Here is a 25,246-nt window from a genome sequence, read left to right as displayed (position 1 = left end):
AAAGTGATGTTTATGTGCAGATATTTCATATGTGGTAAATGTTTCTCCAATTGAATTGAGCTTGGAAGAAACTGGTGAATGCTCTAAAACAAGATGCACAAAATGCAGGTAACAAAATCAATGCTGTCGACAATGAACAAAAACTAAGAGATTAATATTGTAGTAATTACTTCTATGAGATGATGACTGGGAAGACTTTTAAAAAAGGATTAGTCTAAATTACTTGGAATTGTTAACACCTGGCACATAGTGCTTCAGTAAATGAAGAAAATGGGAAAATGTCTCTGCTTTGGGTACTATTACCAGAGTCATTTTCATCTGGGAATTTTGTTCCTTCTAAGCATATTTAGGTGTCCTGGATCAGAGCTGGTAAATCTAGTTCTTTTTTGTGGCCTGATGTGATCAGATTTATGTCTTGTTTTTGGTGAAGTTAGGTGTGTGAAATTTGTAGGATGGAATAATTGTTAGAAAGGCTTGCTTTCAAGACAGTTAGATGAGATGTAGTGGAAAAAGTACCCGACTCCCAAGTCAGGAAGTTTTCAAGTCAGCAAGGATTTATTAAGCACCTACTATATGCTAGGCACTGAATTTAAATCTTGCCTCAGACACTTATCAGCTTTGTACAAGTTGCTTTACCTCTCTAATCCTCAGCTTCTCCATCTGCAAAATTGGGATAATAATAGCAACTATCTCACAGGATTGTTGTGAAGAAAAAATGAGATGATATATGTCAGGTGCTTTGCAAATCTTAAAATTGCTAATGAGAGTTAGCTATTAGTTTTATTACTATTATTATTATCTCAGGAAGGCTCAAGTGACTTAAATATAATTTTCACCAGCATTTCTTAAATTCTTATTGTACTAGGTACTATAGCAGACTACAAATGAAATAAAGATGACTATCCTTGAAGAATTTCAGTCTAAATGAAAGGATCCCATGACTAAGATGATACAGCACAAACTATACAAATATTAATGTAAGGGAAAACAGTGACTAGATCTCATGTTGTTTCTTTTTGCATATCTTTTGGGCTAATTGCTTCATTGTAAGCAAAAATTAATTCTTGATTAGAATTGTAACCTTAAGGAAAGTGTACCCTTTGGGGGTACAGAATTCAAACAAAGATTAATTTATTCATGATGTAGAATTAAGGAAAAAAGCTTTGCTAAACAATTAGCTTTGTCCATAGAAGGCTAAATATAAACGTTATTGAAAATAGTACTTCTTTGCTATAAAGTCCTTTTTTAAAAAATAGGGGACATAATTAGGAATAATTTTTGATACACTCTTCTGGCACCTACTATATCACTCTTTTAAAAAGCTAAATGTGAAACCTGTAATTAAATACTCATTGAGCCACATACCAAATGAAAGCCACCATGCTAGGCAGTGTGAGAAATACAAAGATTCATAAACATCTATCTTCTAGAAGCTTAAATTTTAATTGTAGGGACAAGTGGCATGCATACAAAAAATTCACTAATAACTGGTCTTTGGTTATTTTTGTTTGTGTGCATGTGTTTACCCTGAAAGAGCTTTTAGAGACCATCTAGTTAAAGAAAAAATTAAATCTTAGAAAGATTAGAGGGAAAAAAAAACTTGACCATGGCCACATAACTATAAAGTAAAAGAACTGTAACTGTAGCCCTCATTTTCTTGGATGCTAGATCAGAGTTCTTTGTACCTCACTAAGCTTTATCTCAGACTATTCTCCCAAGTTGCTCAGACTTTTCTATTTACCTGGTCTTAACATTCAGGCAGTGAAAAATAAGGACTGAGCCGAAAGAATATTCAGTTCAAAGCAGCAGTCACTTAGTTTCCTTGGAAATAATTTTTTTAAATATCACTTTTTTCTAAAACATATAGCATATAAACATTTTATGAACCTTTTATAAATTAATACTTTCCTTTGACAAAAGAAAAATGGAATTCTATCTTTTAAAAATTCTGTTCCCTACATTTCTTCATCCTTTTAAAATTTGTAAGTTACTTTTTGAATCTCCAAGCTTCACAGAGTACCTGGTAAATAATAATAAATAATAAAACAGACACTTAATGTTTATTATCTGACTGGCTTCATTTGAACATATACTCTTCTATGAAAGGCAGCATGGTATCATGAACTAGCCCCTAGTGCCAGAAGGTTTGGACTCAAGACAGGCTATATATCATTAGCTTTTCTGATTTTGAGCAAATCATTTAACCTCTATCATAATTTTCCTCATTGGTAAAATGAGAGTTACACTTGTATCACAATGTAGTGAAGCAAGTGGCTTATAAACATTTAAAATGCTAAATAACTGTGAGCAGCTTTTATAAAAAAGATGAAACTGTATAGATTCACAACTAGCTAGTTTTGACAGTTCCCTTGTCTTTCTCTTCATGTGCAAGTAAAAAGATACTTGTATCTTTGTGACTTTTCTATTTTGAGTTTCTTTGACTCCTTGTTTCCCTTTCTAAAGCTTTTCTTTATCAATTGACTTTCTCCAAAAATCCATCTCTGATTCTTTTCTTAGATTTGCCATATTATCTCTTTGGTCTACAGTATGGATCTTAATCTGGGGTCTGTGAACTTGTTTTTTAGAAACATATATATTTTGATAACCTGAGGCTGGATAGTAGAGACTAAGAACTACTTGGTGCAAATATGTTAATAACTGAGAATTACTTGTTTCACTATAATGAATTTCCTATGTGTTTCTATGCATTTTGTTTTATGTACTTAAAAACATGATTCCAACAAAGGGTCCATAAGCTTTATCAGTGTGCCATGCCACAAAAGAAGTTAACTCCTGGTATAGAGGATTATTTCCCCTATTCTCTGTCTGCATTTATTTTTTTTTAAATATGTTTTGCAGAGTAATAAAATTTTATTTTCATTTAGTTATTTAGTATATACAGAATACATATTTTTGGTATCACTAGTTATGTATTTGCTGCTGAATGAATGTTCAGGATTTTTCATTAATTTAGCTATATCATTCCCTGTGGGGAAAAGCGTCTCTTTCATTTTTCATACAAGGTTTCTAAATCAAGTCACATTGTTTGTTAGAGAATTTTTTCTTAAGGAGTTTGTTACACAGTTAATTGCTATCAACAATAATTGCTAATTAATACTAAGGTTGCTGCCCTCTGGTGTTCAGAGTTATTATACCGAATAGACCACATGATTAATGATTTAGAATTAGTACACACCAAAAAGTTATTATATTAAATTTTCCACTAGTGCCTTTAAGAAAACAAAAAATCCTAACATTCTTACCTATAATGAAAAACTGGGAGCAATAATAACCATGGCCTTAAAAATATATGAAAGTTTCCTTGTTCTGTCAATTGCCATTGTTCTCAGTTATGAAGCCACTATAACTGACTTTGAGTTTTCTAGATAGAAAATATATTTACTTTAAGGGGCAGCTAGGTGGCACAGTATGTAGAGCACCAGGCCTGGATTCAGAAGGACCTGGGTTCAAATCTGGTTTCAGATACTTCCTAATTGTGTGACCCTAGGTAAGGCACTTTAATCCTGTTTGCCTAGCCCTTCCTCTTCTGTTTTATAGTTGTTACTAGGATAAAAAGTAAGAGTAAGAGTTTATATATATATATGTATATATATATATATACACATACACATATATATACACATACACATATATATATACACATATATACACATACATATATATTTAATTACATTGTTACTGCTCCTTCATAAATTTTTAGTGAATATTTATTTCTCTTGCCATATTTCTCAACTTTTTTTTTTTTAAGCCTTTATCTACTGGGGCAGCTAGGTAGCACAGTAGATAGAGAGTCAGGTCTAAGTCAAGAGGACCTGGGTTCAAATTTGACCTCAGACACTTCCTAGCTATGTGATCTTGGGCAAGTCACTTAACTCCAATTTCCGGGGTGTAAGAGTTTAAAAACAACAACAACAAAAACCCTTATCCTCTGTCTTAGAATCAGTCAGTTCCAAGACAGAAGAGAAGTAAAGCCTAAGCAATCAGGGTTAAGTGGCTTACCCAGGATCACATAGCTAGGAAGTATCTGATGCTAAATTCAAACCCAAGTTCTCCTGACTCTACTTTGGCTCCATCCATTAAGCTACTTAGCTGCCCTTCAAATAGTTCTTAACACCAAAAGCTAAAAATTCTTTTTGTTTCTAAAGCAGATAATGTATGTATTCATAGGATCATAAATCTTAGAACTGGAAGGGACCTTAAGGTCAGCAGTTCCAGCTCCCTGCATTTCAGGCATATAAAGTATTATTTTCATTTTACAGATAAAACAATTTAACTAGAGAAGTTAAATAACCTTGCCAAGGTAAGTAACATAATGTTTTAAACACACTCACATACATATGAAATAACTCACTTATGTATACATTTTAGGCTGGAGAAGTTTAGTTTATCAGTCACCCAATTTTTTAAAAAAGTTTAAAATTGTAAAGATATATTTAGTGATGCTTTTTATTTTTATAATACATTAATTTCTGAATATATCCTTCCTCCCCCCTCACCAAGCAAAATCTCTTATAACAAAGATTAAAAAAGAAGAAAAAAAGCAGTTTAGCAGAACTAATCAACTTATTACCCATATCTGACAGTTTGTACAATAGGCCACACCCATAGTACCCTTTACCTGCCTACAGGGGAGGGAGGTACATTTTCTTTATTCTACCCTGGGGCTAAATTTGGCTTTTATAATTATTCAGCTTTAAGTTTCTTCCCCCCCCCATTTACATTGTTCTAAATGATTTATATATATGTGTGTGTGTATATTTGTACATATACACACACACACATATATATATATATAGTTTTTCTGGTGTTGCTTATTATACTTTACATCAGTTCATAAAAATCTCTAAATATTTCTCTGAATTTTTCATCTTTGTCATTTATTATAGCAGTAATAAATAAACAAGCATTTAGTAAGTGCCTACTGGGTGCCAGACACCATGCTAAGCACTTACATATTATTTCATTCAATCTTCATAACTGTCCTTTGACATAGGTGTTATTTTTGACCCCATTATAACAGAAGAAACAAAGACAGAGATTAAAGGACTTGTCCAGGGTCACACAGTTAATGACAATTAAGGTCAGATTTTAGCTCAGGTCTTTCTGATCCCAGGTCCAGTGCTCAATGCAGTGCATAACTTTGTTTAGTCATTCTCGATGACTAAACAAAGCAGCTGCTTTGTTTCTAGTTATTTATTTTCATAAAAAGTACTACTATGATGATTTTGGTACATATGAGAGACTTTTTGTCATTGTCCTCTTTGGAGTCAGTCATTCAAGAGGCTATATGATAAGTGCTACTGATACAATAAAAATAAAAATAAAGTCACAGTTGTTTGGAAGGAACTTAACTTACCTTCTACTGGAGGATCCAACATTCAAACATTTAAATATAAAATAATTGGGGGAAGAAAGGATCACTAACAATTGGGAGGTCAGGAGAATCTTTCTTTACATAGGTTGAAGAAGTCTTGAATTCAATTCAAAAAGCTTCTATCAAGTACTTCCTATTTGTAAGATGTGGTGCTAAACACTGAGGATATGAAGACAAACACATCTGACTTTCAGGAATTTATATTCTAATCCAGGGTTCCCAAACTTTTTTGGCCTACCACCCCCTTTCCAGAAAAAATATTACTTAGCCCCCTGGAAATTAATTTTTTTTAAATTTTAATAGCAATTAATAGGAAAGATAAATGCACCTGTTGCCATCACTGCTCTCCTGGATCACTGCAACACCCACCAGGGGGTGGTAGCACCCACTTTGGGAATCACTGTTCTAATCCAAGACAACATCTTAATAGATAAGTCCATATAAAAGACATACAAAGGTATTTTACCTGGTAGGGAGGACTCTCACAGGAGATTTGGAATGGTTTCCCACTTGTGAAAGGTGGCAGTTGAGCTGAACCTTGAAGAAAATTAATGATCCTAAGGCAAAAGTGAGGTGAGGAATACTTTCCATATATGAGAGCAGCTTGAGTTAAGACATGGAGATGGAAGTTGAGATGTCATGGACAGGGGACAAGAAGGTGCAACAGTTTTTTTTGAGGGGGAGCAGAAATGATTTTTTAAAAATTTACTCTCAGTTCTAGATTCTCACCCTCTAACCGATTCCTCACCCATTGATAAAGCAAGAAATATAATGCATCTTGCAGAAATGAAGTCATAAAAAACATTTCCACATTAGCCAGTTTGTTAAAAAAAAAAAAAAAAGACAAGCAAGAAAAATAAAGAAAAAAATACTTTAGTCTGCACTCAAAATTCTTTAGTTCTCTATTCAGTGGTAGATAGTATTTTTCATTAGGATCATTGTGTTGATCAGAGTAGTTAAGCCTTTCACAGTTAAACATCATTATATTATGCTGTAGGGTACAATATTCTCATGGTTCTGCTCACTTCACTTTGTATTGGTTTATGTCTATCAGGTTTTTCTGAAATCATCCTATCCATTTCTTTTATTTTAACATAATAATATTACATCACATTCATACTCCATAACTTGTTCAGCCAAATATAGTTTGGCCAGACCATAGAATGTATGAATGGATAGTAATGTAAAATTAGACTGGAAAGAGAGACTGAGACCAGTTTGTGAAAGGCTGTATTTGCTATACAACAGAGTTGATTTTTTATCCTGGAGGCAGTAGGAAACAACTGCAGCTTCTTTAGAAGAGGTGTCACCAGGCGCTGGATGGGGGAATGAAGGCAGGAAGAAGAGTTGTCTGAGTGAGAAGTGATAAGAACCTGAATTAAGGAAGTCGCCTTGTTAGTTAGTGGGAGAAATGTTGTAAAGGTAAAATCAGTAATATTTGGCAACTGTTTAGGCATAAGGAGGGAGTAAGGAACATTAAAAGAATTCAGAATGACTACAGTTTAAAACAGAAGCCATAGAAGTAAGAGAAAGAGGAAGATTTGGGGGGAAAGATGAATCATAGAATCTGAGAATCAGAAGGGACCTCAAGCCATCTCAATCTATACTTGAAAGGAATCCTGAAATGAGTTCCACTTTGGCTATGTGGAGCTTGCAATGCTTATGGGACATGTACGTGGAGCTGTCCAGTAGACAGATAGTGATACAGAACAAGAAGTTCAGGAGCCGGACTAACACTGAAAATATAGATCTAGGTGACATCTACACAGAAGTGATATTTGAAGGGGAATTTAAGCATTTTTCAGGGCACAAAAGAGGAGGGAGTCATAATAAAGTAGTTATTAAGGCATGGGGTGAAATGAAAAATTCAGTTAAGTGTGTCAGTTTGGCTAGAACATATGGAGTATGTGAAGGGAAATGATAATAAGGAGAAAAGAGTCCAGAAAGGTACACTTGAGCCAAATTGTGAAGGACTTTAAATAACAAAATGAAGGGTATATGATTTGGGGTTGTGATTCTAAAAGATTACTCTATTATAAATATGAATAATATGGAAATAGGTTTTGGATAATAAGACATGTATAAACCAGTGGAATTGCTTGTCAGCTCCAGGAGTGGGGAGGGAGAGAACATGAATCATGTAACCAGGAAAAATATTCTTAAAAAATAAATATCAAACTGAAGAGTTTGTATTTTTGCCTTGAGTCAATAGACACTGGAAATTTTAAGCAGGGGACTGAAATGGTCAGAGATAATGGATTTATCATTGGAGGAGCTACCACTTACAACTAAAACATTTATTAAACACCTATTCTGTGCCAGGCACTGTGCTAAGCAAGCACTGAAGATACAAAGAAAGATAAAAAGTTAGTCTCTAACGGACTCAGAGGAGGGCAGGGAAGACAGGAGGCAGATAGATGAGAGAGTCTGGTTCATGGAGTAAGTTGTATGGTTTAAGAAGACTGGAAAAGTGTGTGAGTGGAGCAGGGCAGGTGATGAAGGATTTTGAATACCAAATGGGGGATTTGATATTTGATCCTGGAGGTGAGAGAGGGGTACTAGAGTTTATTGAATGGGGTTCGGGGTGGGAGATCAAGTTCCTGAACCTCTCTGGGCCTCACTTTCCTCCATTGTAAAATGAAGCAGTTGGACTCAATTATCTCTAAGATCTAAGCTCAAAATTTATGATTCTGTGACCTGTGCTTCTTTGAATTCCTTTCTTTTTTTAAAAAAAATAAACCTTTACTTTCTGAGTTTAGATACTAGGTATTGGTTCTGGGACAGAAGAGAGGTAAGGGCTAAGCAGTTGAGGTTAAGTGACTTGCCTAGGGTCATACAGCTAGGAAATATCTGAGGTTACACTTGAACCCAGGACCTCCCATCTCCAAGCCTGGCTTTCTATCCATTGATACATGGTGGTAATGAACTAGAAACTTGTTAGGGAATGGCTAAAAAATTGTGATATCTAGCTGTCCCACTCTCTGAATTCTTTATAGTTTTTCTTCCCCCTCCTTCCCCCTTCTCCTTTTCTTTTCTTTTTTTTCCCATTTCTATAATTTTATTGGTATAGGAAACTCCAGGAACTTTCTGTCCCTATACCAGAGCAGATCAGAAATGTGCAATTTGTAGTTATGGAGAAGTGCCTAGAGCACTGTTATTTGTGATTTGCCTAGTCACACAGCCAGAATATAATAAAGTCAGGATTTGAACCCAGATCTTCTTAATTCTACTATATCTCTACTGCCTCTTGTTTCTTTTTTTAAAATGATTTTTCTTAATATACTTTATTAGTATATTTTCTACATTTTCCAGCATATTCTTCCTCACCACTTATCCCTATCTTTTATAACAAACAAAAAAGAGGGGAAAGAAGTTTAGCAAAACTTAAAAAAAAATCTGACATCATGGAACCTTCCATATTCATAATTCCCCACTTTGGCAAAGAAGGGGGAAAAGTGCCTTTTCACATTTAACTGAGCAAAGATTGATCATTTATAATTATACAGCATTCAGTTTTGACCGTTTTGTTTTTCTAGTAAGTATGTATATTGTTTTTCCTGGTTTTGTTTACTTCACTTTGCATAAACTTTACCATGCTTCTCTGTTTTCATCACATCCATTGTTTCTTATAACGAAGTAATTTTCTATTTTATTTAGATATCACAACTTGTTTTTGCCATTCTCCAACCAGTAAGCATCTGACTTTGTTTCCCATTATTTACTACCATAAAAAAGACGCCTGTGATATTATTGGAGTATATATAGCTTTCCTTTTTGTTTTGAAGACCTTTGCATATATGCCTGGTGAATCTTTTATACTTTAAATTCCTGTGTAAGGGGCAGCTAGGTGGCTCAGTAGAGAAGCCTGGGGATGGAAGGTGCTGGGATCAGATCTGGTCTCAGACACATCCTAGCTATGTACCCTGTGCAAATCACTTAACCTCACATAACCCCATTGCCTAGCCTTTATCTCTCTCCTGCCTTAGAATTAATATAGTATCATTTCTAAAACAGAAGGTAAGGGTTAAAAAACTCCTATGTAGATGCTTAATAATAAATTTGTTGAATTACATAGAAGGAAGAAATAACAGGATTTGTCACCAATTGAATGTATGGGATGTAAGAGAAGAATCAAGCAATTATTTTAAGAATAGAAAAGATATTCAAAAGGGGAGCCAGTTGGAGGCTGAATAGGAGAATGTTTAGTTTTAGACATTATCTGAAATAACACTGACATCCTAGTAGAAATGGCTTAATTCCAGATTCCTTTAAAGGTTTCTCTTTCACTTTTATTTTGGCATTTATGGTTTTGCATCCAGATTCAAGCATATTTATTTTAATATTTTAAAGATCTTTTTTCTTAGTGTGGGCACTCCCTCTGCCAACACAAATTGCAATCTTTTGGTTTCAGATGATCTTAGTGAGTTGCTGTAACCAAGGGGGAAAAATTGGCTGGCGGCTAACTTTCTGTTATGAACCTCTCTCCACTTTTCTAGGGTGTTCCTCAGACAATATACACAATCTGTTGGCAGGTCTATACTTTTGAAGCCATTTTGGTCTGGTACGATCAACCAAAACATCTGGGATAGTCTTCAAAAACCCAGGGTTATGAATGCATTATAGTGAAACATAGTAGGACTTTACTGTAAAAAAAAATTCAAAAATTTTTTTTATTTTGAACTTTGAAAACACAAAAAAAGAAGAGTATTTTGATATATAGTATATGGGGGAGAATTGTAATTGAAAATGGCAAATCTCCATTATATAGAGCTTGCTTTTCTTTTTAAGTAATAAATTCAATTAAGCATATAATAAATTCAATATGTAACCTTAATGATTTCTTGGTCATCTATGATTCCTTCTGATGTTTTGGGGAGGGATGAGTGGAGGGCCTATCTTTAGGGCCTCTCTCCCTTACTTCCATACTCCAAATTGAAAAGAAAAATAAATACCTTGTAACAAATATGCATAGTTAGGCAAACAAATACCTACATTGGCCTTATCCAAAAATGTATGTCTCATTTCATTTTAACTCATCCTCTCTCTATTAGGAGATAACGTAAGTGTTCTTCATCCCTGATCCTTTGGAGTCATGGTCGTTCATTGAAGTGATTATCTCAAGTCTTTCTAATCTACAATATTGTTGTTATTGTACATGTCTTTCATGTTTTTATCTCTAAAAGTGAAAGTAACTTTATCTTCATTCTGGCTTGTTTTCAGACATAACAATCAGATACTAGGCATCTCTTTTTGAGCTTAAAAAAGCAAAATATAGTACAAATGATAATATAATTATTATAAATAAATATAATATAAAGTATAAAGCAGAATGTATCATTGTTGGGAAAAATATCACACTGTAAAAAAGTGTGTCACAAATTAGAATTAATTTTATGCATAAAGACATTCTTTAATATTTAGAATTAATGCCTTCCTAAAAAATTGCTTCATTCAAATCCACATTAGAAGTTTCCTGTATTATTGTAATAGCCTTATTACTATTCTTCCTGGCTTTGGTTTCTTAGTCAAAACTCTGAGCTTGTCACTTACTTGCTCAAAAAAAGAATCACAGAATCTCAGAGCTGGCAGAGACTATGGAAGCCATCCAGCTGAACCCATTCCTCAACATGAATTGCTTCTAAAACATACCTGATAACTTTAAGTGGTTTTCCATTCCTTCTCAAATTTTTTTTCTTTTTTTTTTTTTTAATTTTTTTTAAACCCTTAACTTCTGTGTATTGGCTCCTAGGTGGAAGAGTGGTAAGGGTGGGCAATGGGAGTCAAGTGACTTGCCCAGGGTCACACAGCTGGGAAGTGTCTGAGGCCGGATTTGAACCTAGGACCTCCCGCCTCTAGGCCTGGCTCTCAATCCACTGAGCTACCAAGCTGCCCCACCTTCTCAAATTTTAAACTCCTTACCCTGGCTTTTAAGATTTTCTGTAACTTGACTCCAACCAAATTTCCAGCTTTCTTTCATGCTATACCCTTTCCACATTTTACTATCCTACCCAAAAGTACTGATTGTCATTTCTGGTCTTGTCCAGCCCTTTCTTGTCTCAGAGTATTTGCTCATGTTGTTCCTTGACCTTACAGAATTCATTAATCTTCTCCCTCAGGTATGATACTTCCCCATTTCTATTTATTGATCCTTCAAAGCCCAACTCTACTGCCGTTGACCTTGCATGGAGAGAATGCTGCAATTGAACTCTGAAGACATAGGACTCGGTCCTACCTAACTTACTAGTTACTTGTGTAAATTATGAACTTTCTCAGAACCTGTTTCTTTAACTATAAAATGAAGTCATTTGCATTATTTCTCTCACAAGAGAGAGGAAAATAATTTGCAAAGCTTAAAGTGATACATATACTTGAGCAGTTGGTACTGTCAAGGAAGCTAATATATTTTTCTGCCTTCAAACAGCAAGTAATTTCCTATTGCCTAGATCTTGTATTTCTCCTGTGTACTTAGTTATTATTCTATTTGTATTTGTCTTATCTTCCCTACTAGTTTATAAGCTGGCATCATGTTAGAGTTGTATCTGTTAGAATGGTTCCTTGAACATAGGGTAGATTGATAAATGTTTAGAATGAATTGCCTTTGTTGTGACTTTCTCCATATTAAGCCTTTCTCTTGTAATATATGAAGTATTTTTCTGTTGATTTTCCATTTCATACCAGAGACTGAAGTTCTAAATAACATTTGAGGTTTATTTTTAATATGTACTGAATTATTTCTATATTTGCGTTTAGAATTAGAAGCTCTAATCCCTCAGTCTCAGTAGTCATTCTCTTATGCCCCACCCAAAGAATTTCTCTCACTGTAAAAGAGATAGCAAAATGTAATTATGGGAGAGAGGTGAGATCTGCCTTACTCAGTAAATAGAATCAACTCATGCTAGATGTACTCACATGTAGAACAAAGACCTTTTTAACAGGCTATGTATCTTGGACTGCTTCCTTGATGTTACTTCAAGTTCATACACAAAATCTGTTATAAGAGGGTCCAACTTTTAACATCATTTATTAACCTGAATTGAGTGGTTTGTTGATTAAATTCTGGTCACTTTGAACTGTAGAAATTTAGGAGTTTATATAGTTTTTACCTATCATGTTTTTAGCTGAATTTTTCTTTCTTTTTTTTTTTTAAACCTTTACCTTTCATGTTGGAATTAATACTGTGTATTGGTTCCAAGGCAGAAGAGTGGTAAGGGCTAGGCAATGGGGGGTTAAGTGATTTGCCCAGGGTCACACAGCTGGGAAGTGTCTGAGGTCAGATTTGAACCTAGGACCTCCTATCTCTAGGCCTGACTCTCAGTCCACTGAGCCACCCAGCTGCTCTCTAACTGAATTTTTCTAAGGACAAATGTTTTCTTGAAAAAGAAAAACATATCATTGATGCTTTGGTTTTTTACATAAGTCATTGCCCTCCTCTTTCCACATTCTTGTGATGAAACAATCTGTTAACAATACGTATAAAGCAAGTTAAGCTAGACAGTTCTCTGCCCTCAAAAATCCTACATTCTATTGAGAGATAATGGCCCTTCTAGGGTATCTGAAAGGGATCAGGGTGCCAGGAAGTGTCTTGGAGTCTGGGAAACCAAACAAAATGACAGGAAAGCTTCCTGGGTGAGCAAAGGAACCAAAAAGCAGAATTATAATTTTGGGAAAGTAAAGGATGATGGTCAGAAAATAGGCATTGTCTTGAGGATATGTATTTATATTTTTTAATATTTTATTTTTCCCAATTACATGTAAAAACAATGTTAAACATTCATTTAAAAATGTTTTTGTTTCTCCTTCCTATCCCCCTCCCAGAGGAGACAAGTAATTTTGTATAGATTATATATTTAATCATGCAAAATTGTTCCAATTAGTCACATTGTAAAAGAAAATCATCCTTCCAAACCCCCAAGTTAAATAAAAGGAGGAAAAAAAGTAAGCTTCAATCTGCATTCATTCTCATCAATTTTTTCTCTGGATGTAGATAGCTTTTTTTAATAGTAAGTCCTGAAAATAGCTACATTATTTATAATTGATCATTATACAATATTGTTGTTACTATGTAATATGTTCTCCTGGGTTCTACTCACTTCACTTTGCATCAGTTCATGCAAATCTTTCCAGGCTTATCTGAGATCATCATTTTAGTCATTTTCTGTGACATACTAGTACTCTGTCACAGTCACATATCACAGCTTCTTTAGCCATTCCTCAAATGATGGGTACCCCTCAATTTTCAATTCCTTGCCACCACAAAAAGAGCTATTTTAAATATTTTTGTAAAGATAAATCTTTTTCCTTTTTTAATTTTTGTATGTGTGTGTTTTAAATACAGATTTAGTAGTGGTATTGCTAAGTCAAAGCCTGTTCAGTGATCCCCAACTCCCTTAGTTTTTTGTTTGTTTTTTTTTTTTAAACCCTCACCTTCCATCTTGGAGTCACTACTGTGTATTGGCTCCAAGGCAGAAGAGTGGCAAGGGCTAGCAATGGGGGTTAAATGATTTGCTGAGGGTCACACAGCTAGGAGGTGTCTGAGGTCACATTTGAACCCAGGACCCTCTGTCTCTAAGCCTGGCTCTCAATCCACTGAACTATCCAGCTGCCCCAGGTGTGCTTGGATTTTGTAGCCCTTAGGGCATAGATCCAAATTGCTCTCCAGAATGGTTGAATCAATTCATAACTTGATCAATTTTCCCACATCTCGCCCCCAACATTTGCCATTTTCATTTTCTGTCATAATAGCCAATCTGATAGAGTAGAGTGGTACCTCAGAGTTCTTGTAATTTGCATTGAGGATATGCATTTATTAAGAGCTTTTCTGATTCATGCTAAACCCTGTAGTTACTGAGAGAAAGCAAGACCACACCTACCCTTAAAGGAACTTACATTCTAATTGGGGACAGAACTTATATAAATAAATGAATACAGAGCACATGGAAGGTAACTTTAAAGGAAAGGAACTAATATCAATTAAATAAAAACATTCAGGTAACTTGTCTGAGAATATGTAACAGCAGTGATTCCCAAAGTGGGCTCCACTGCCCCCTGGTGGGTGCTGCAGCGATCCAGGAGGGCGATGATAGCTTTCCTGTTAATTGCTATTAAAATTAAAAAAAAATTAATTTCCAGGGGCACTAACTAATATTTTTTCTGGAAAGGGGGCTGTAGGCCAAAAAAGTTTGGGAACCACTGGTGTATAGTATTCTACCCTAACATACCTCTTTGCTATGAGGGTGAAGGTATATTATCTTTTCTCTAGTACCTTCATTTGGTTTTTAGTTTCTCAGAATTTGATTTCTTTTTAAGAGTTTTTCACTTATTTTAATTTTTATAATTAATTACTAATAATGTCATTATGTATATATTGTCTTGGTTCCACTTGTTTTGATCTGTATCAACATAAGTCCTCTTATGATTTTCACACTCATTTGAATGATTTCTTATTGCAGAATATTTCATTTCATTCATGCATCATGACTTTTTGATCTTGAGTAAGATCTCTCATTGCTCAGGGCAACTCTTGGAGACTGTAGGTTATTAAGAAGGCATTGCTGACCCTCCTTGGGTTAACAGAGAATCATTGTCATTCTCATCATAGTAATAGCATTCATATGTCACTTTAAGGTTTGCAAAGTGTTGTACATATTTATCTTATTGGATCCTCACAAATAACTCTGAGGCAGGTGCTATCATTGCCTTCATTTTACAGATAAGGAAACTGAGTCTGAGAGAGGTTGTGACTTGCCCAAGGTCACATAGCATCTGAAGTGAACTCACTTCCTGATCCATGTCAAGCACTCTTGCTCACTGTGCCAAATATTCCTATCCTACATGTATGTATGAATTTTGCATTTAAAGTATCCAAATGTAATATTTTTATGTTTATAATGGTCTAGATATCATGCCTTGAGGATTTATTAGTTTTTGATTCTGCTTATATTTTGACATGCAAATTAAATTTTACAATTCTATTTTTCTAGAATCCCAAGACAAAAGAACAAATTGAAAATCTCTTACGAAATGGAATGAATAAGGAGCTAAGAGATCGTCTTTGCTGCAGGATGACTTTTGGCACTGCTGGGCTTCGTTCTGCCATGGGAGCAGGATTTTGCTATATTAATGACCTTACGGTGATCCAGTCAACACAGGTATGCACTGAAATATCTCATGTACAGAGGTTTTTTTAATTACATTTTTCTTTGCTTATACATCAGATAATAACTATCTTTATTTGGAAGAATGTTCTCTTCAGTATAAATTACTTACCAACTTGTGACCTTTGGACATTCCTGTGGCTCTTTTGGGAAGCCATCTGTGTACCTTAAAGGTCAAGGTTTGGCTCTACATATGTGTTTCCTTCTTGTTATTCTGAGAGGGTTATAGCTCAGTTGCTTAGCAACCATATGTGGGTTGAAACAGGAAGTGAATTATAGTGTTTCAAATTAATACAAAGGAAGTGAGAAATTATCTAAACTGGCATCTGACTAGTAGTTAAAAAATCAGACCCCAGGTATCTGACAGTATTGATTCTTCATCATTTTCCCAAGGGAATCACAATCTGTATCAATAGTAAAGTATTCAAGGATTAGATGATGATTGTGGATTTATTGCCTAAAAAGGATCTTAGAGGTCATGTAGTATCTACAAATGAGGAAACTGGTGTCTACAGGGGAAGGGGGAATAAATTGCCTTGTGACCTCCAAAAGGTGGTAGCTTTAAAGTAGTGGAGGATTAGACAAACACCAGTGCTCTACCTCTGTCCTTTCAAATTCATTCAAAACTTTCAGAATTATTTTCTATAGTACTTTCAATTGACATTGTGTGATTAACACAAAGTTTCTGGGGACTTTCAAACTGGAACTGATTTTATAATATTCCTTGCTATCCTAAAAAGATGACTTAGTAGTAAATGTTTTTGTAAATAACGTAGCTTTGGGGATAATAGTCTTTGTAAGTGTGATATGATATTTTCCTCCCCACTTATGACAATTACAAACCATTAAGGAAATTCTCTTATAGGATTAAAGAATTTTTCTTTTCAGTTACTTAATTACCTGGCACCTCCTTAAATGTCTTATCTTGTGCCAAAGAAATAACAAAGGATATATGCCAAATCACTACATTTTAAATAATGGTTTATAGTTTTATGATATTTTGTTGTCCATTGTCTCATTTGAAACATAGAATAAATCTGTGAGAAAGACAATAGTGTTGAACTTTGAAGTAGAGGACTTGCGTTCAGATTCCCAATCTGCTACTTACTTCCTTTGTGACCTTAGGCCCAGACATTTAACCTTTCTGGGCCTCAGTTTCCTCATCTGGGAAATGGTGATGAGGTAGACAAGCTCTAAATCTATAACCCAGAGACATTATTTTTACTTCCCAGGCCCAAAAACCAATACTGATAGAGGTCACAACTAGATAAATCATGCAGCTATCATATGATAAATCCAAAATTGGGTCTTCTGGTCCTAATCAGGTCATCTTTTTTTGTCCTGCAATTTTTTCCCCTGTAGTCTATTGCTCTTCTGATGCTCAGTCCATTGCTTTTCCCACTATACTTTCGAACCTTCTACTAAGTCAGTGAGCTCTGGATAAGAAATGGTCTTCACATTTACAGTCCACTTGTAAGATAAGACATTCATATTATAAACAAGACTATAAATATAGCCAAATATTAGAGTGTGTATTATAAACAGTAAATATTGCAGGAGGCAGAGTAAAGAAAATTACTCTAAGATTAAGAGGAATAAATGGGAAAAGTTTTCATTTGTGGAAGGATAGCAGTTGGGAACTAGTTAAAAGCTTTTAGTCATGAAAGAGAGAGAATTTGAGTTGGATCTATAAGACAAAGTAGAATTTGGGCATAGAGGAAGGGTACTTTAAGCTAAGAGAAATTTGGGGGGACTGTTAGGAAGTGAGACTAGTTGGAACATAGACATTATGATACTTGAAAGTAATTAACGACATTGAAACTGGACAAAGTTATATTAATAGGATCATGAATGCTAGAATGATAACTATTGACTGGGTCTTTTAAACACTTTTAAAAACAAAACACCATTGAATGTTTTAAGTAGGGAAGCATCAGATATTTTAGGAAGGCTAATCTGGAAGAAAAGTAAAGGAGAAGGTAATAGTTTGGTTATTGGAAGAATGTAAACCTGAGTTGATAGAAATACAAAGGAAAGGATAAATGTTAGAAACGTATTTTAAAGGAAGTATTGGTTCAAGAACAGAGTAATTTATGTAGGGGATAGCACAATAACCAAACTATTCTTTCTTAAAATTTGTTTTGTGCTATTATATGTGTGGAAAGCTAAAGGTAGTAAGTGAATTATCACATTGCCTTTGCATATCAAATAATCTCTCTAGAGGAACTTATGTTGAGGGGCAAAGTTAGTTCTCTGGGAACACACAAACTGAATACCAAATGTTCTAGTAATTGAATTAAAGCCTATGATGTGAAAGCATTAGCTTTGAGCTAACTTTTTATGCTTTATCTGCTTTAGGGGATGTACAAATACCTTGAAAGATGTTTTTCAGACTTAAAGCAGAGAGGCTTTGTTGTCGGCTATGACACCAGGGGTCAGGTGACCAGCAGCTGCAGCAGCCAAAGGTACATGATACATATTTTGGAAAATTAAGTATTGAATTGGATCAAGATGGAAAGCAATTCATCCAGTCACATAAATGATTTTAAGTAGGATCCCTGAAATACAAGATAATCCAAAAATATAATCATGAGCTGCTGAACTGTACTTAAAAGTCAAGAAGGAACTTGAATTCCAGAGCAAATAAGACAAGAAGCTAAATTGTAACTGAAATAAATTTCATTAAAGTAAAAAGTGTTATTATTTTAGAGTTTTAAGGGAAATATTGTTTTATTGATATAATTTTAACTTCAGGTTAAGGATTTCAAGTTGGGGAAAAGAGCCAATAACACATTTTACTCCTGTTGAACTTTACTGTGGTGCGTAATGAAATATTTGTATGTAGACTATAATCATTTTATGGTCTTATATGAAGTCTTTTTTAGAGGCAAAATATGTAGATTTTGGATTATCTATATCTTTTATTTTGCCTTTTTGGTTTTTCTTGCCCTTTTTCCACTTTATTGACTTTTAGAATCATCTGAAAGAAGGAAAGAGTGTTCTATTCTTTCAGAAGTTCTGGGGTGTGTGTGGGGGGGGTAACATATATTTTTCAAAAGTTATAAAAAGAATAGTAAAATATGAGTCTAAGTTCAGTATTTTCTTTGTAGGCTTGCAAAACTAACTGCTGCAGTTTTGCTGTCCAAAGGAGTACCTGTGTATTTGTTTTCAAGATATGTTCCTACACCTTTTGTGGTAAGTGTTCCGTGTAAGTAGCTGCACAGTTTGATTTAATGATTTTCTTTTTAACAGCATCAACAAATATTCAAATACTTGAGTTACTCTTCTATTCATAGCATTGCGTTATCTGCTGGGGGAAATATGAAATACATAACAGACTATAGCTTGAAAAAATTTCTCACAACTAACTAAAAGTCTAAAAATAAACTACAACTCATTTGGCATTTAGTATATCATGGCATGTTGTGTATGATTTTAAATAGCCAATTTGGTTTTCAACCCATGTTCTAAGATGAATAGGACCAGAAATCATTTTTTGCCATTGCACTTTTGGCATTTCTCACTTCTAGAACAGTTGTTTATTGGCCACCAGATGGCACACAAAATCCTTTTCATCTAAGCCCCCTAGCACCTGAATGACATGGCCTTACTGTCTAGGTCCTATAGAGAAATGATGATTTTTAGGGAAATTCATAATCATAGGAATTTTAGAGCTGGAAAGAGACTTTAAAGATCTTTCAATCCAATCCTCTCGTTTTTACAGAAAAGACATAGTGTGATTAAGTGATTTTATCCCATTTTAAGTGATTTTATCCAACATTATATAATTAATGAGATGTTACTATTTCTTAAAAGCTTGATTTATTAACAGAAAACTTTGTTATATATTATTATTAAAGGTTATTTTCAAAGATTTCCCTTCAAAGAAATAAGCAAAAACATTTTATAACATTACCTGCTAGATATATCCTCATCAAACTTTCTAGTATTCTCCAAAGAGAAGCAAATGGAATTATATTAGCATCAACTTTTGCAGGATAGGCTTGCAAGGAATTTTCATAATTAAAGATCTCTTCCTCTTCTATTTGTTCTTGCTATTTTGGATTCTTTTGAAGCTAAGTTTTCCAAATATTTCTTACTGGAACTATTCATTACATATTTAATGTATGTTTAATTAAACAATTCTCACTAATCTAGGAGGTGAGAAATCACTTTTTTCTCCCCTTTTATGTCTCCTTACCAGCTAAGATCTGAACTTTAGAACATTAAGATCCATTTTATCTTAAAACATAAGCCTAAACAGGAGAGCCCTTACATAGATATAAAAAACCTTTGTAGCTAAGAAAACTAATTTCTGAGGAGAAGTGATGCAAGTTAGATTCAGGTCTATACAAAGCCAGTTGTTTTCTCACTGTATCTCTTCTTATTATTTTTTTAGCCCTTAGAATCATACTATGTATTGTTTCTAAGGCAGAAAAGTGGTAAGGGCTAGGCAATGGGGGTCAAGTGACTTCCCCAGAGTCACACAGCTAGGAAGTATCTGAGGTCAGATCTGAACCCAGGACCTCTCGTCTCTGGGCCTGGCTCTCAATCCACTGAGCCACCAAGCTGCCCCCAACACTGTATCTCTTCTTCAGTCTAAGAGTGTGATTACAGACATGACTTAGGTTAATAACCTGTTTACTTTAGCTGAAGATATCACAAATCCCCATACCAAAAGAAAGAAAGAAAACAAGTAGTGCCCCTATACCTGACACAAGCTAGCCTAGGAGACCAGGCTTTCACTGGTTGGCCCTGGTGGGAGAAAGAACACCACCTTCTAGCCCTGTGGAACTCAGAGAGGTTCCTTTATACTTCATGGCCTTCAGGAAGAATAAGGGAGCTCAGTCTGATCAGTTAATACCTTTTGTATTCACACTCAAATCCTGCTCAGTAGCCAGTAAAAAGGCTTTTCTTTACCACTCAATAAGCAGACAGAAAATAGCTACAGAATACCTATGCTTACTCTGAATTGAGGCAGAGTACCACCTCCATTACATATTATAATATACTTCCAGAAGCAGGAACCCCATATATCTATGTGAGTTAGCATCAAAAGATGGGGTCTTCATTCGCCAGTTCCTCATTACATGTGTTGTTTTTTTTTCTTAGCTTTGCATTTATTTGGTTTGGGCATCAAAATCCTATTTAACCCATAGGAATTAGGTAGCTGTCTTTTTCAGTATTTTGAAATATTTTATATCATGTATGCATTATTTCTTACTTGGCTATACAACTTTGGAACATCTCTGACTTCACTCCATGCTCCAAGAATGTTACTGGGGTAACCTCATCATCCTGTAAGATCTTATCAGCCTTTGTACTCTTATCTCATCACTACCCTCCTCCTCTCTATTTGGAGAGTGGAGCCATGAACTCCAAACCTCCATTTATTATTAGCTCAAACATCTCATTTCTCACCTGGCTACACCACTTTGGGACTTCTCTGACTGCTTTCACCATTTCCCTACATTGGGTACCTCCCCTCTCTTTTCACCTTCCTTCTGTGTGTTTCCTTCTCTCTTTAGATTGTAAGCTCCTTGATAGTAGAGACTTTATTCCTTTTTTCTTATTCATATCCCCAGTACTTAGCCCAATGCAAGGCACATAGTAGGCACTTAATAATTGTTTATTGACTAAAAATATGCTCGAATTAGTTCGTGATTCTATTTGGGTCCATTGCCTTTGTTTCTTTAAAGGGCAGCTTTTTAATCTGCTTTTCTTTCTCAGATGGGACTATTTAGATTTCTACTTCTTGTTTGTAGATATTTAATTTATTTTAGATTCCCCAAATATATTAAGAGCAGTATATAGTAATCTTTGTTAATTTTTCTGGACAATTTTTTATTTCATGGTCTCTTCTTGTGCTTTTCTGTTTTTTGTGATTTGGGTTTACTTTTTTTTAGACTTATAAATTATGTTAGTTTTTAAAATTAGCTTTTGGTTTATTTACAGTTTTTTTAAAAATGAATTGCATTCACCTCTGATGCGATCTTGTTTTTTTGTCTGCTCATTAATTTCATCCTCCAGTTTTTAAAGTGTATACGAAATTCATTAATTTTCTTTGTTTTGTTGATGCAGATGTTTATAGTTATAAATGTTCCTCTTAGTACTTTTTTAATACCAATCTGTAGACTATATATGTATACATACACATGTTTATACACACATGTGCGTAATTTAAATTTTTTCAATGAACAGCAATCTTTTTTCTTTCCCCCTCACTTACAGTGGAAAGAAAAGAAAAAGAGAACCCTCATAACAAATTCGCATATTCAAACATAGCATTCTCACATTGGCTATGTCCAAAATGTATATGTCTCAGTTTAATCTTGAGTCCATCACTTCTGAAAATAGATAGTAGCATCATCTGGAGTTGTTATTGATTAAAGAGCTTAAGCCTTTCATAGTTGTGTATGTTTAAAATGTTGAAGTTATTGTATAAATTTTCCTCCTGGTTTTGCTCATTTCACTTCATAGTAGTTCATATGATTCTTCCTACATTTCTCTGAAACTGTTCCTTTCATAATTTCTTATAAGACAATAGTATTCCATAACATTCATAAACCAAAAATAATTTGTTCAGCCATTTCCCAAATGATAAATACTAACTCCCCCTTAGTTTCTTATAGAGAGCCAACTCTATATGATAGGGTCCTAAGTGGCGTTTAATGGCATCAGGTTGAAAAGACAGGAAACAGAAAATGAGAACAGCCAGATTAATTGTTTAACCCATAGCTGATCTAACCGCTATAGAGTTTGGAGTTTATTTTATACTGGTTTCAAACAAAGAACACAAAGAAAGAGTCACAGCTGTGAAGGGGTTACAAATGATACACAACCCATTAAAGTCTAAAAAGTAGAGAGATAGGTACAAGGGCAAGGACCAAATTCCAACCACCAATTAGTAGGGGGTTAATTCTGGGAGCTACACACAGCCGCATACAGAGAAGTATGGGGCCACATGCTGAGGATGAAACATTTTCTGTAGTATAGTGTAGACACTCTGTGCACTATAGATGACAATTCTACCTATATTAATTTACCTATTTTTGGTTTATTAAATACAGTTATATATATATTACAATTATACATCTTTGTTATTTAAACTATAAATTGTGAAATTATGGCTTTTTTCTCAAAGCGACACACCGCCCGAGTTATGCTTGGTTTTTTGGTGAATTTTGACACACCATGCTCAAAAGGTTGCCCATCACTGATATAGGCTATACGACTGAGCAGACAAAGAGTCACTTGGGTAAGACAAAGAGTCTTACCATTAAAGAGCTATTATGGTGATAGGTATACTCAAGGCACAAATCCAGAAGGAAAGCTCAGTTCTAAAACACATATAAGCAAAACCTCAACTAAAAGCATATTGTGGGCACAAGTTCAACTAGAATTCCTGGCAGAGATGAAGTAAGAGTTAGAGGAAAACAATTGGAAGAGAAATGAGCAAATGGAAGAAAGAATTGGAAATAGATTTGACAAATTGGCATTAAGAGGTACAAAAGCTCATCCAGCTGAAAATTAGAATGGAACAAATAGAAGTTGATGACTTCATAAGCAATAAAAAATATTAAAGACAAATGACTGAAAAAAAGAAGAAAATAATGTATCTCATAGCAAAAACAATAGACCTAGAACACAGATCAAGGAGAGAAAATTTAAGAATCATTGTACTACCTGATAGCTATAACTAAAAAGAGCTGAGAAATCATGTTTCAGGAAATCATAAAAAAATTGCCTAGATTTCTTAGAAACAGAGGGCAAAATGGCAATAGAAATATTATGGCCCAAATCCAGAGCTTCCAGATCAAAGAAAAAATATTGAAAGTAGGCCAGAAAGAAAGAATTCAAATACTGAAGAGTCAGTCAGGTTCACATATATTTAGCAGCCACCATTTTGAAGAAGTGGAGAACTTAGATATATTTCAGGAGGCAAAGAACTACTTACCTAACAAAATTGTATATTATCCTATAGGAGAAAAAAAATGAACCTTTAATGAAATAGGGGACTTTCAAGTATTCCTGATGAAAAGATGAAAAACTCTGAAATTGAAACTCAGAAGTCAGGTGAAACATTAAAAGATAAATATGATTGAATATCATAAAGGACTAAACAGGGTTAAACTTTGTGCATTCTAATATGGAGAGATGATACATATATCTCCTTAAAGCCCTGTCATTAGAGATCATAGTGGGAATCTATTTAAACAGAAATTTATTAAACAGAGGACCTGGAAGTGGTCTTGTCATGTTTTGATCTTAGAAGAATTATGGAAAGGGAGAAAAGGAATAATTTTGGATCAGACGAGAACAGGAGAGGAAGGGTGGAGAAATTTAATTTATAATTATAAGTCAAAATTTATGTAAAAAAGTAGAAATCTATCTAAACAAGGAGAAAAGTGGGGAGGGAATAGGCAGTACTTAAATGTCACTCATCTGAACTGGTTAAAAAAGGTAGAATACACATACACACAGTTGGGTACAAAAATACATTTCACTCAACAGGGAAATAGGAGAAAAAGAGGAGAAGGGAAAGAGAGATAAGGGAGCAAAAATCAAGGGAGGGATTGGTTCTAAATAAAACAATTCTCTAGTATATACAAAGATACTTATAATAACTTTTCTTTGGTGGTAAAGATTTAAAAACTAAGGGAGTCCCCATTAAAAACTAAGGGAGGGGGGCAGCTGGGTAGCTCAGTGGAGTGAGAGTCAGGCCTAGAGACAGGAGGTCCTAGGTTCAAACCCGGCCTCAGCCACTTCCCAGCTGTGTGACCCTGGGCAGGTCACTTGACCCCCATTGCCCACCCTTACCACTCTTCCACCTATGAGACAATACACCAAAAGTACAAGGGTTTAAAAAAAAAAAAAAAAAACTAAGGGAGGGGGCAGCCGGGTAGCTCAGTGGATTGAGAGTCAGACCTAGGAGACGGGAGGTCCTAGGTTCAAATCTGGCCTCAGACACTTCCTAGCTGTGTGACCCTGGGCAAGTCACTTAACCCCCATTGCCTAGCCCTTGCCACTCTTCTGCCTTGGAGCCAATACACAGTATTGATTCCAAGACGGAAGGTAAGGGTTTAAAAAAAACAAACAAAAAAAAAACTAAGGAAGTTGGGGATCACTGAACAGGCTGTGAATGTGATGGAATACTATTGGTCCATAAAAAATGATTAAGGGCATGGTTTCAGTGTAACATAAGAAGACTTGTATGAACTGATGCTGAGTGAAGTGAGCAGAACCAGTGGAATAATTTATACAGTAACAAATTTTATAAAGACAAATCACTTTGAAAGACTTTTGAATTCTCATCAAAGAAATGACCAAATGCAATTCTAGGAGACAGATGATGAACCATGCTACCCACCTCTTGATAAGAGAGGTGATAACTCTGTGTGTGTGTGTGTGTGTGTGCGTGTGTGTGTGTGTGCGTGTGTGTGTGTGTGTGTGTGTGTGCGCGCGCGCGCGTGTGCATTTTCTGAATGTGGCCAATGCAGGGTTTTGTTTTGCTTATCTATGTCTGTAACAGAGTTTTATTTTTCTTTCTCAACGGGGGAGGGCAGGTTTTCTTTGAAATAAATAAAATTTGATTAAAGGAAAAAATGCTAAAAGCTCCTTAAGGACAGGTATTGTCTTTGCTTGCATTTGTATCCGTAGGGCTTAGTACAGTGTGTAGGACAATAGTGGTGAACCT

The 25,246-nt window shown here is 34.8% G+C and overlaps 1 protein-coding gene across 1 annotated transcript in view; it reads left to right on the top strand.

Annotated features, from left to right (window-relative positions):
• PGM2L1 (phosphoglucomutase 2 like 1) overlaps positions 1-25,246 on the top strand; it is a 60,686-nt gene that overhangs the window by 1,757 nt on the left and 33,683 nt on the right. Inside the window, exons 2-4 of the mRNA XM_044668139.1 lie at positions 15,376-15,543; positions 17,908-18,014; positions 18,660-18,744. Of these exons, the coding sequence (XP_044524074.1) occupies positions 15,376-15,543; positions 17,908-18,014; positions 18,660-18,744 (360 nt within the window). The remainder of the gene's footprint in view (positions 1-15,375; positions 15,544-17,907; positions 18,015-18,659; positions 18,745-25,246) is intronic.

The sequence above is a fragment of the Gracilinanus agilis genome, chromosome 3 (genome assembly GCF_016433145.1).
Source record: "Gracilinanus agilis isolate LMUSP501 chromosome 3, AgileGrace, whole genome shotgun sequence".
Lineage (NCBI taxonomy): Eukaryota > Metazoa > Chordata > Mammalia > Didelphimorphia > Didelphidae > Gracilinanus > Gracilinanus agilis.
The sequence above is the reverse complement of the archived record's forward strand: the minus strand, read 5'-3'. Positions and strand labels throughout refer to the sequence as shown.